General features: G+C 42.0%; 1 protein-coding gene across 13 annotated transcripts in view; it reads right to left on the bottom strand.

Annotated features, from left to right (window-relative positions):
• MICAL2 (microtubule associated monooxygenase, calponin and LIM domain containing 2) overlaps window positions 1-12036 on the bottom strand; it is a 128666-nt gene that overhangs the window by 103780 nt on the left and 12850 nt on the right. For all 13 annotated transcript variants that reach the window (XR_012634544.1, XM_074918469.1, XM_074918475.1 and 10 more), the window contains exon 2: window positions 1488-1837. Coding sequence is in view for 12 of the 13 variants with exons in the window: in XM_074918469.1 (XP_074774570.1) it covers window positions 1488-1751 (264 nt within the window). In the remaining variant the exon portion in view is untranslated. The remainder of the gene's footprint in view (window positions 1-1487; window positions 1838-12036) is intronic.

The following is a 12036-nucleotide window of genomic DNA, read 5'->3' as shown; positions in this document are numbered from 1 at the left end:
AAATCAGAGTAGGATCATGAGAAATAATCTTAGAACACCTTCTCCCCACCCCTCCCTTCTTCCTGAGCTCAACTTCACTGCCAGTTTTCTCTACTTCCTCCCCTCCAGTGTTCCCAGGGAGACAGGGAATGGGAGCTGTGGTCAGTTCACCACCCATTGTTTCGGCCGTTCCTTCCTCACACTCTTCCCCTGCTCCAATATGGGGTCCCTCCCACAAGAGACAGTCCTCCATGAACTTCTCCAATGCGAGTCCTTCCCACAGGCTGCAGTTCTTCACAAACTGCTCCAGTGTGGGTCCCCCATGGGGTCACAACAGGTGTGGCAAGGTTTTAGTAGCACAAACCCAACACAAGATACCATGGTGTCCTCCTGCCCAGTCCTTTTGAGACCTTTCAATGCAATGATGCAAACAAGAAGAAAGAGACTTGCAACACCGCCTGTCTACTGAGTCCATAAAATAACACTTCAGCAACAGTTTTAATTAAAAAGCCCTCCAGTTTGGTGTCTAGTTACCCTGCTGTGTGCCCTTCCTCTCTGTTCTACCTCTATACAGTCAAGTAGCTTCTTAAAACTCATCCTTCTTGGGGCAACATTTAGCTGTCATTTGGCATTAAATAACAGATTTGCTCTGAGACAAAGCTATTAAGAATATTCTGTGATAGCTAAATGAAACAAGTGGCATGAACTAGAATATTTTGTACAGTTTTGTCAACACCATTTATACGAATGTTCAGTGGTTCTCTCTATCAAAACAGGGTATTACATGCTCTGCTGAAGAGAAGATCGTTTCCTGTCTTTTACACAACCAAGACGACCACATCCTTCAGTAACTACCACACAGCAATTATCTACAGTCTGCTCGCAAAAAAGCGGTTACAGACAGTACTTAAATCCACAAACAGCACAGCATTTCCTTCTGCTTTTGTTTAGCAACTAGAGGCAATGCTAGGTGACAAAGACAGATCCCCAGACCTCCAAGCAGCACTTTCCAGAGAACAGTTTAAGAACTCCTGCTGAAACACATTTGGCCAGCCCTGGTCTCTTACAGCACGCACCAAGCAGCAAACTGAGGAGCCTGCTGAATACACTACGATTTGCACCTTGCACAGTCCTGTTTAATAAAGCAAGTAGTTCCTGTGACCCTAGAATGAATGAAGCCTACTGCCTCAGGAATATACATCTTATGCCTGATTGATATTGATGTCTAAAGAGGGCAGAAAACTTTTTTGCCATGATTGAGGCAGATGGCAAAGCAGGGTGCTTTTAGGATCACTCTTCCATGCTGTGTGGTTCCACAAAGCTTGCTGAACAAAAATACCTGAAAATTTGTCAAAAATCAGTTGATATCAGTCATACTTTCAAAAAGTATATTAAAGGGAGGGATACCTGAATGGACACATTGCATGTGATGGTAGAAAACTTGCTTCTACAGAAAAACAAGTTTAAAAGATTCTAAGCTGTGAAATCCAAAACTGAACTCCACTTACCTTAGTGTTCATACAAGATTTTCCACGTTTATACTCTTTGTGACTTGCTCTTTTATCAAGCTTATTCCACAAAGCTTTGGCCTTCCACGTGGTCACTCTTGACTTCAGTTTGGTGTAAAAGTTTCTATTGTCCACAGGATCTAATTCAAGTTGACGAGTGAGAATATTGAAGGCCTGAATAGTACCTTTGCATGTTGATGCTTGTACAAAGTTTTCAAATATCTGACCAGCTTGACTGTATTTTTCAACATCGTTTTCCCCCATGTTCTGAGAGAAGTGTTTGAAAAGGATTCAGCTGGAGCTGGGGTACAGGTGATCAACACCACCAAGTACTTCCAAGCATATTATTCCTAGAAAAGACAAACAGAGGTCTTGTTAAAGCAGGTTCTGCCTAACAAATTAAACCCACAAACTGCATATCCAATATGAACATAAAAACACAGCATATGGGGACTGGACAACCAGGTACAAAAAGTTAGTAGTGGCACCTAAGGTAAGTATTACAAGCAAACATAACGTACTTGTGCTGTCATGACATCTCCTTTGCAAAGCCTGCTATGAAAACCCTACAAACTCCAGCCTGCTGCTTCTAAAACAGCCAGTTTCACCGAAAGCCTGAGGATTTCTTTAAATTTTGTTCAATCAATGATAAGTGCTAGATAACAGATGAAGAAAAAAAAAAAAAATCAAATGTCCAGATGATTTTCTCATGCAGAATTTATGTCACAGCAAGTACACCCCTGGTAAAGTTTTGGTCTTCAGAATTCTTAGAAACCTGCAGCCAAAAGTCAACACTATTTGAGGGAATTTTCTCCTGTTGCACAAGCTAGGGCCAAGACTGCAGCTTAGCCAGAGCAATTTAGAATTGGCAGAATCACTTGCCATGAGCAAACGCACAAAACAGGCGAAGCAGAAACAAGTTTCACCAGAACTGAAGAAACAGAAAACAAGTGACCACAGAGAGCTCCTCTTTTTCTAACTCTCTTGCCAAAATGAGAAAGAGTTTGGTGCTGTAGCGCATACAAAGGAATTTTATCTCCACATGCTAAATGCTGAAGTTGTGTGTTTGGAGTCTTACCTTGTCATGCGCTGATGATATAATGATGTTTGGCCCACTAAGCCCCAGCGGCTTTTCCCAGTAACATGATCACTGTCAAACTGCACCTGATATTCCAAATACCCTTACATTCTGTAAGAGCAATGTTATTCTAAATCAACATAAGCTTGAAAGAACTAAAATACGTTCATTGTGGCTCCCTTATCTTCCTTTAACCTTACTCTCAGTTTCTAATGGGGAATGTCTTACAGTCAGTCAAGGTCTACAGGAAATATCCAATTGGTTTTCACATTTTCCAAGAAAATTGTTACAGGTTATGTATCGTATCAACTTGTCCTCAGAAGAGGGTCTACCTGGACTCAAGTCCAGAGATTTAAGTCATGTATTCTTTTTTCTTGCTATTAAAGAATTATCTACCAGCCCAAGAAACCAAAAACTAAATCAATGCTTGCCTAACCTCCCACATAATTAGTTATTTTGCTTGGAACATCATCTGTTGGCTGATAGTTTTAGAATAAATTGTTAGAAAGGCCTTTGAAGTTACGCTTTTTAATTTAACACTGTTCACAAACTCCTCACTCTCTGCCTGCATTTCCTTCAAAGAAAAAACATAACCAGTGTATTTAAGTAAAGAAGAGACCTACCATGTCTATCTGACAATCCTCTAATACAGAAAAATATTATGCAACTTATTAAAGAGATCCCATTGGGAGATATAAGGAAGCATTTGGAATACTCACATTCCCTGGCTGCACTCAAAATAAATAACCTTTGTGTGCACATCATCAGTCTGTTGTTGGTTTGTGGGTAAAATAAATTGGCAATGTTGAGAGTTAGACCAAATGTCATGATTAAACATTTGGTGCCAAGAATAAGTCAGGAAATTTTTGTTTTCCCCTCTGAATACTTCATTTATAGTACGCTCCATGCCCTTTTTCTGAAGGACTTTGTGGCTTTGTGAAGTACAAGCACAAACATTTTGCATGCCCCGACTTCCAGAAAGTCTAATTTTTCAAGAAACCGAGTGCCATGAACTCCCATTGACTCAAGAGGAGTTCAGGACATGCAGCACCTTTCCAGGTTCAAGTCCTCGGTGATTAATGAGCAAACCACTCCAGCTGCGAGCCGGCAGGAGGGAGCCTGGCCACCTTGGCTACCCCAGCACGGCTGCCAGGGGGCCCGCGCTCCCCTCACCACCCTGGCTTTGGGAACGCAGAGATACACAGCGGGTTTGGGGTTCCGAGGCGAAGGGGAAAGGTAGGGATCTGCCAGGCGAAGACACCGATACATGTCTGGGCTTAAGCTTTAGACATGAATGCTATTACAAGGGGAAGGCAACACAGGGCAACTAAAGATAGCAACAGCACACCGTAAGATGCTACAGTGCTGCTTAAACAGCTTGATACAGAGGCACCCCAGGATTCAAAACCCATTGAAAAAAATAACTAAAATCAGGATAAACACTTACTTTACCGATTTCCATACCTGCCTAAGATTTTTTATAACAGAAAAGGCAAAATATTTTTCTTTTCTCTCAAAATAATTATGAATAGCTTCTTGGGGAGTGGGGAAATGTCAGTGAAGTGTTCTGCTTTAGACAGTTCAGCTAAGGGAGTGGCAGCCAAATTAGGTTTTCTTAAATTGCTATAAACTCACATGGCTACTGCCTCAGTGCTACCAAAGACTCTGACCAACTTACTAGCTATAAAACGATACTCGCTCTCCATTGTTTTCATTAGCTCACCACAAGACTGTTATCACACTCATATAACACAAATATCTTTAACAGTTAACTCCGGCATAACTGATAAGCGAGCCTGATCACAAGCTCTTTAAATTAATATCTTTTCCACTCACAGAGATCTTTATAGCCTCAGCTGTTTCCACCCAACAAGGAAGCTGGGGAAGAGAAAAGCTAAAGGAGTAAAGTCGTATCTGAACCAACCAAAGAAAAAGAGCAGCATGTGCCAGGGCTGATAACGGTGAGGCGACAGAAGAGATGGTCAGCAGGAGCCACTGCAGGCAAAGGGAACGGGAGGAAAACATTTTTAGCTTGATGCCAGCCAGTGGAAGTAGGTGCTGCACGCGTGTGGCAGGCCTGGGCTTCCTCTGCCTTTCTACTGGGGAGAGAGCAGCTGGGAAGGACAGCCACACCACCTCCCCCAGCCTTAGAACAACCCCCACCACCTGCAACACCGCAAAGGCAGGACTCAGGCTATTCATTCTGGGCACAAAATCTCCTCGAGACCTTCCAAAACGCTCCCATCCTGTCCACACCAAAACGCTGTGGAGTGGCAACTCAGCAGAGACATTTGCTCACCAGTGAAGCATTTCTCCTCGCTATGTCAGAGGTCACGTTCTCCAAAAAAGCCACATTTTGTGGTCAGAAAGGCAGGATGAAACAGCGGACTTGAGTTACTGGGGTTTCTGGCTTGCTGGAAACACTGCTTTTCTTTCTCTTTTTTTGGCATGAACACTGTGTTGACAGATGATGGAGAGGAAGATGGTGCTCAAAGCATCCGCAGCTCATGGAAAAGTATGCATTTTTTTCTGAGGAGTCACCAATACTTCACTGTAGTATTGTACATAACTCACTAGAAACAATGCAATAAGCACAAGAAGCTGCACAGAGTAATTCTTAACTATAGTTAAAGTTTCCTGATCTGTAACTGTCTCAAAGACTTAAGAGGCAATGCATAAACTGCTTACCTACAGTGGAAAGAACAGTGTTTGTGGAAATACGCCAGTTCTTTGAGTATTATATTTACCCTTTTTCTTCCTTCATCATATATCATGGGGATGAAATGTAGAACCAAAAAAGTCTCCTCTAGCTGAGTATTGATGCTGAAACTGCAAACTACGCTTTTCAAAGTGACCATTGAACTTCCTCTGGAGGCACAAGCCAAAAATATAATGGAGTTTATTTGAAACTTTTCTGAAATGCTACAGAGCCCAATAAAAATTCAGGCCGCAGAAAGGAAGAGAATGAGAGAGAAGGAAAGAGTCTGGACAAACAGATCTTTAAGTCAGAACTGAAGCATCCACGGGTTAGATTCACAACTAACAAGAGCTGCCATTTTAGGTCCCACACACGATGTATTAAGCACACAGAGGAATGTGGCCTTCCACGCAGCCTCCCGGCGTATTGCAGGAGTCTCTGGAGGGCTCCCAGGCACAAAGTGCAGACCCTGGGCAGAAGCGGCGCATTCTGATGATCCCTTCTACCGTAGCAAGTGAGCCCAACCTCCTTTCTGCCTCCAGTCGGGGGCAAACAGAAAGGTCATGTAAGAAAAGCTGTGCAGGGCTGTTCATGCCTGGTGGCTACCCAGGAAGCAAGCGAAGAGCTTACGGCAACTCACCGGAAAGCCGTGCAGAGGGGAAAGAGAGGAAGCAGAAGTTAAAGCAATGGTGCATGTACAGAAGCAAATGCTTCCAGTCTTGGCTGATACTGCCTGTCAGTGAAACAAGCCCTGTTACTGCAGATAATTTTCAGAATAATAAATAAAAGCTTTCACTGTCAGCAATTCCACTAATTATCACTCGTTAAATGGATGTAGGGAGCTGGTTCACAGCTGCACACGAAGCCTTTCAGCATAACAGAGCTAGCAATAACGTTGACATATAGGAGTCATTAAATGAAAATAAATTTTAGACAGCAGTACTATGGGAATTGCTTGTCACCAGTGCTTTGAGGTAGTATACCCAAAAATTTAAAACCATTTTTGTCTTAGTTGTCCCACCGGAGAGAGAGTACAACTCTACTTTTAATTCAAACTTGCAGCACTTAAGTCCTTCCTTAGTCCCCTAATGGTCAGTTTCTAATATTTCAGAACATGTTCCTCAGGGAGACTGGAAAAGAATTAAATTCCCTTCATTTCAATACCACTAATCCTGATTACACTTTCAATACAGCCCTAATTCTGCCATGTTTACCAAGAATAAATTCTTTTATTAAGACTTCAGTTTGGCATGCAGGATACAATACATTTATTGTTTGCTTACAGTTAGAAACATCAACAGAAATGAAAGACTGGATTCTGCAGCATCTGTAGTAATCACTTCCTTTGGCCCTCCCTCATCATCAGTAAAAGCTGCAGTATTTCTGCTGTCTCTTCCTCAACATAACTTGTCTAAAATCTCAATATGATTATGGTAAGTGAAATTTTCAAGTGAGGCTGGCTGTAATACAGGACCTCCTAGGTATTTTAACTTAGTTGCTACTGACATTAAGCACTTTGTTTTCATAGCGACCATTTTAAATATAATTATTTCTATCTGAAGGAAACATAGCTTTCCGGTGGTTTGGTTTCTCTGCATGTTTTCCTAGAACTGAAGGAAAAAAAACCATAAAAGGAAAAAAAAAATCTGACTCTGATAATAACTGAAGCTGTCTCTGGCTTTGCTTATAAAACTAGTTAAAACACACAAAAGTACATTTGCCTAAAATACTTGTTTTCTATCGGTGACAAATAGAAAACACATTTCTTGAGATGCACAATCCTAACAGAAACATCAATGAACAGAAATTGCTTCTGAACAAAGCCTCGCAAACAGTCTCTCTTTATAAACAGACATTACTTTTCTGTATTTTTATAAAAAAGCTGACTTCCACACAACTCTTGCAAAATAACTTTTCAGGCCAAGTATGGAATTCAAAACAGTTCCTACCGAGACACTCTGTGCCTATGAACTTACCAGGTTACCGTACACGCTATCAGCTTGTTTTGCTGGAGTTATATGAGACATTTCAAACATAAGCCTTCCAACAAGTGCTGCTGTGCCAATTTAACCTGCTACATCTGGAATCATACCACAGTAAAAGATAGCTGGAAGCACGTGCACAAGTGCACTAACACTTCGCAGTGAGGATTTTAGATATGGTCACAAGGAGCATTAAATCCTACAGGTAGGTCATTTTATTTTAATCTGCCACACAGACTCAGTCACATTCCACACATTCTAAAGTTGAAAGCTTTAAAGAACAGTCTAGTTTGTTTTTCGATATTACTGGTCTAAACTGTGCAGTATTACTGTGGGAATACACTAAGACACTGACAAGTAACATGAGATCAGCCACATAAACCAGCTCCGTTCATGCAGACACACAGCAGGGGCACGGGTAAAGCATGGGATGATGCCCAAGGGCCCACAGGCGTAATCCCAGCGATGGAGGCTCAAATGCCTGCCCCTGCCCCAAGCACTGGTGGGCCAGGGCACGCTGCACTAGCTTTGCCACATGGCCACTCTTGCAACCCCAAGTTCAGATAACACAGAACAGCAAACTGGCGATCACAGGGCTCACAGCATTCTGCCCCTGCACAGGAAGGTCTGTCCTGGGAGCATCACTACAACCACCAGATACTCATTTTGCAAAGCACATGCACAAGTATTTCAAGGGAGTGACAATACACCGTTTTCCAGGCATCTGTATGCAGATATACTTAAAACTGATCATCAGAAATACTGATGCCTTTTTGCGGAGTTTTAAAATTAATAAATTTTTTTTAAAAAGTAACAGTGATGTACCTATACCACTGGAAATTGTAACTCTACACTTTTAAGTCTAATGATTTTGAGGAAAAATATCTCTAGCCCAGTTATTCTGTGCAGGTTACAGTGAATATTTAAAAATTATTACCTCTAACAGGGGTCCTAAAAGCTCTATTACTAGATCACAAGCTTCCATATAGTCTATATCTACAAAGTTCATACAGTCTCTATCTACAAAGCTAACTGTACAGGATTAAGCCACAGTCATTAGGGGTTAATGTTATACACAAACAAGATACTAAAACCTGACTCTTGTTTAGACTGGTTACAAGAAAGAACATTTTTCAGCGCTGTTGTAGTAGATTAGAAATACAATATAAACAACGGTAGAAAGTTTATGCTGATGTTTTCCTCAGTTAGGATCACAAGAGCAAAGGAAAAAAGTAGGGGTAACACCAGCCAGCAAGTAAGCATACCTCTTAAGAAAAGGCACCTGTTACTTGAAGTTAGAAAGTTGTTATGAAAATACCGTCAGTGAAAACAATTAAAAGGACAAACTTCAAGCTCTTTGAAAATCCTGCCTTTCTTTTCCTGTAGTGACATTTAATTTCAAGCTCACAAACTGGAACAGCAGAGATACAAAAGTTAATCACAGAACAGGCAGCGGGTTGGTTGGTTTTTAAGCAGCACAAGATCTTCTAGTTTCAATAAGAAGTTAGGACACTGGGCCAGACTAATTTAGAGAACAAGTAATATCCTAGCTACCATTACAGGAATCACATCCAGCAGGGAGGCAGCAGGGCCAGGCACACTGAGCAGAGGCAGATGACACGAGAGGATGATGGAGAGGGAGCTCTGGCACACTCCTGCCTGGCTGCCAGTGGGAGCTTTGACATCCCACTCCCTCTCACAACCCCATGTCCTCCTCTGCTCTTCACCCCCAGATCACAGGGAAAACTTAGATGTGTCTGAGGAGCATGAAAACATGTATACCCGCTAGCTGACAGAGCTATGTCAGCAAAATCCCTGCTATAGATGTAGCTATACCAACAAAACTGAGCCACATTTGGCAGCAGAGGTTCCTCTAGTACAGCTTCCCTTTGTATGCATGGGGACATAATTATGGAGGTAAATACACCATGAAAAAGAACAAACACATGAACCAGGAAAAAGCAGACTCTCTTAGTCAGCAATCATGGAAATAATGTTGGTTCGTGACACTTTGAGAATAGGGATAATCCAGAAGGATGGGGCAGCTAGATAGGCTATGACCTGACACAGCAACACGAGACTGCCAAGGCCTTTGGCAATGCCTGAAGAGCTGTCATCACATTTCCTGGCCCCCAGCAGGAATAGTGGGGCAGAAGGGGCCACCATCGGTGCCTTCCCGCTCTCTCCAGCTGGAAGCCACCCTGTGTCCAGATACACCGTCCCCTACTGTGGCCACTCTTGACCCAGAGGGACTACGGAGCAGAGAAAGGTGACCAGCACTGCTGCTACTCAAACTGAGAGCTGCAGAAAAATAGCAGCTGGAGACACCAGAAAGTGCCTTGCAGTGAGGAACCAGAGAACCGTGGATACCAAAATAAGACTGTCTTTTGTTTCCCCTCAGGATTTCTGTGAGAGAGGAAATTAATGTTTGTTTGGGGTTTTTTAAGCAAAAATATAAAATTTTGGCTGTGCTGAAGGCAACTGCCCAGGATATGTTTTGGAAGAAGAAAAAGAACAGCATCAATGTTAACTTTCACAGAGTACATGCCAAAAGCTCTCCGGAGTATGCTTCAGCTTGCCTTTCCAAGTGTGGATCTCTGGTTATATGTCTGCTCTCCAGTATGTTTCTCTCTTGTTATTCGGGCTGCAGCAATTACCCAAGAGCTGAACAGGAGGAATAAACAGTCACCCCAAGGGCTGCAAGACCCCAAGAGCTCCAGACCACGATAATTCGTTTGGCAGAGCTGCCCTCATCTGTAGACATCAGACTTCCAGATCAGTAACCAGGATTAATACACTGAAAACACAGACAGCACTGCATTGCCAATCAAAGAAATAAAACATTCCGGGCAATATTTCATATGCATACACATATGCTTTTAGTAATCAACACATTCCATTGTTATAATTTTTTTAATGCAAGCTAGCACACAATACTACCTGCAGCTTACTGGGGTATTAATGCTATCAGTTGCACTGAAATTCATGGGAACCACAAGTAAGTTAAAGAAAGAGAAAAATAATTTTTAAAGAGAGCAGTTTCGGGTTGTGAATGCTAGGTCCCTTGGTTAGAGCAACATCATTTCACCACCGAAAACCAGCTAGTGAATGACAGTAGAGAGCTTCAAAGCCTCTCCCAGACAGGTCAGCCAGAGGGTGGTGGAAAACCAGAAAATTTAGGTTAAACATCAAACTCTGCTCCAGGGAACATTTACATGAGAAGGAAAAAAAAACAAAGGAAGTACTGGGATTGCTTTATATCTGTTTTTTTTGTCCTTGTAAACTGGACCCATAGTTACCAGAAGAGACTAGAAAAGACACTGCTTCTGAAAGTAGAAACAGTATTTTTGGAAGAAAATGTTCAGGACAATTTCTACCCTCTCTCAGCCTTGACTTCCCAAAAAAAAAATGAAGAAAAACAAAGTATAAAAAACCCAAATAAAGATTCCAATAGAGTTACAAAAACATCATCCATTTCTGCTGCAGAAAAATCCTCTCAAACAAGAAAATACATCTTGAAACATTATTTTTGGGAAACCCATCAGAAAAAAACCAAACACCAGTGGGAATAAAATGTTAGGAAGCAGCCCCTTCAAAAAAAATCCTCTGAGGGTATAACATCATTGACCAATAATAGGAGAGATGACAAATGCATCACTGTTTTCACAAGGCAAGCTGAGATATAGTCAGAATTAAATTATGATTCATCTTCTCCAGCACAAAAAAAGATTACTAGAAAATATGAAACAAAACCCCCCACTTTTTAACAGTAATTGTTTATCACACAGCATGGTTCCAAAATCCTGAAGTTTAAATATTCAGTTGATTCTGTCAACAACATTACAGGTCAGAGGTGGATGCACCTTTGCATGTTAAAGTCTTTATGCAACACCGGCCACTTGCTACCAGTCATCTACCAAGCAGAATGACCTACGCTTCAATACAGAGCTGATGTTATCATCAGGCTCTTCATTAGTCATTCTTTCATTTAGAAAATCTATTTTTCCATGTATGTGTAGTTTACTGCATGCAAGTGGGCAGACACCATAGGAACGCAGGCACTTCTAAAGAATAATGCCAGTTTTTTTCTAAAAAGTTACTTTTCTCACTGTCATCTAGTCCTAACATGCACTTTATAGGAGATTCAAAATTTCTCAATGAAAGAATGCATCCGTAGGGAGGCTATGGCCAACATCAACGCATATATATCTAAAAGTCAGCGTCAACAATGCTTTCAAAGAGTTGAGCACGTCTAAGTGCAAAACCATGGCAGGTATGTTAGACACAAGCAGAAAGCCCTAAACCAGCGCTACCATTTCATTCTCATGTATTAACAGGCGGTTACATGTACCAGCGACAGCTGTTTGGGGATCCTGAAATGACATCATGTGGTGACTACACGTTGCTTACTTGAGTATAATGTTTGCAGTACCAGAGCAGATTAAATGCACTGCATTTCTTCCCTTTCAACAGCTACAGGAAGACAGAGCTAAAGCTGCTCTGGTGCCTCAGCTCTCACAGTCTGTAATTTTCAGAGAGAGAAAGGATTAACTGGTTCTGGGTTTGCAGAGTGCCTGGTACACAAGGTCCTGATTAGAGCTGGCTTTGTGAGAGAAAACAACAATTTAGGAAGGAAAATGGTTTACAGAAACCTCTTGGGTCAAATTGGTTTTGCTTTAGCCCAGCCCAGCCTCTGCCAGCCAGCTGGACGCCCACTGGCCCATGCCACAGTGCTGACGGCCCCCAGGGCCACACTAGGGAGGGTGTGGGGTGCCCGCGGCCTCGCCCCCA

This window comes from Athene noctua, chromosome 14 (assembly GCF_965140245.1).
Source record: "Athene noctua chromosome 14, bAthNoc1.hap1.1, whole genome shotgun sequence".
Classification (NCBI taxonomy): domain Eukaryota; kingdom Metazoa; phylum Chordata; class Aves; order Strigiformes; family Strigidae; genus Athene; species Athene noctua.
This window is presented reverse-complemented; position numbering and strand designations above follow the sequence as displayed.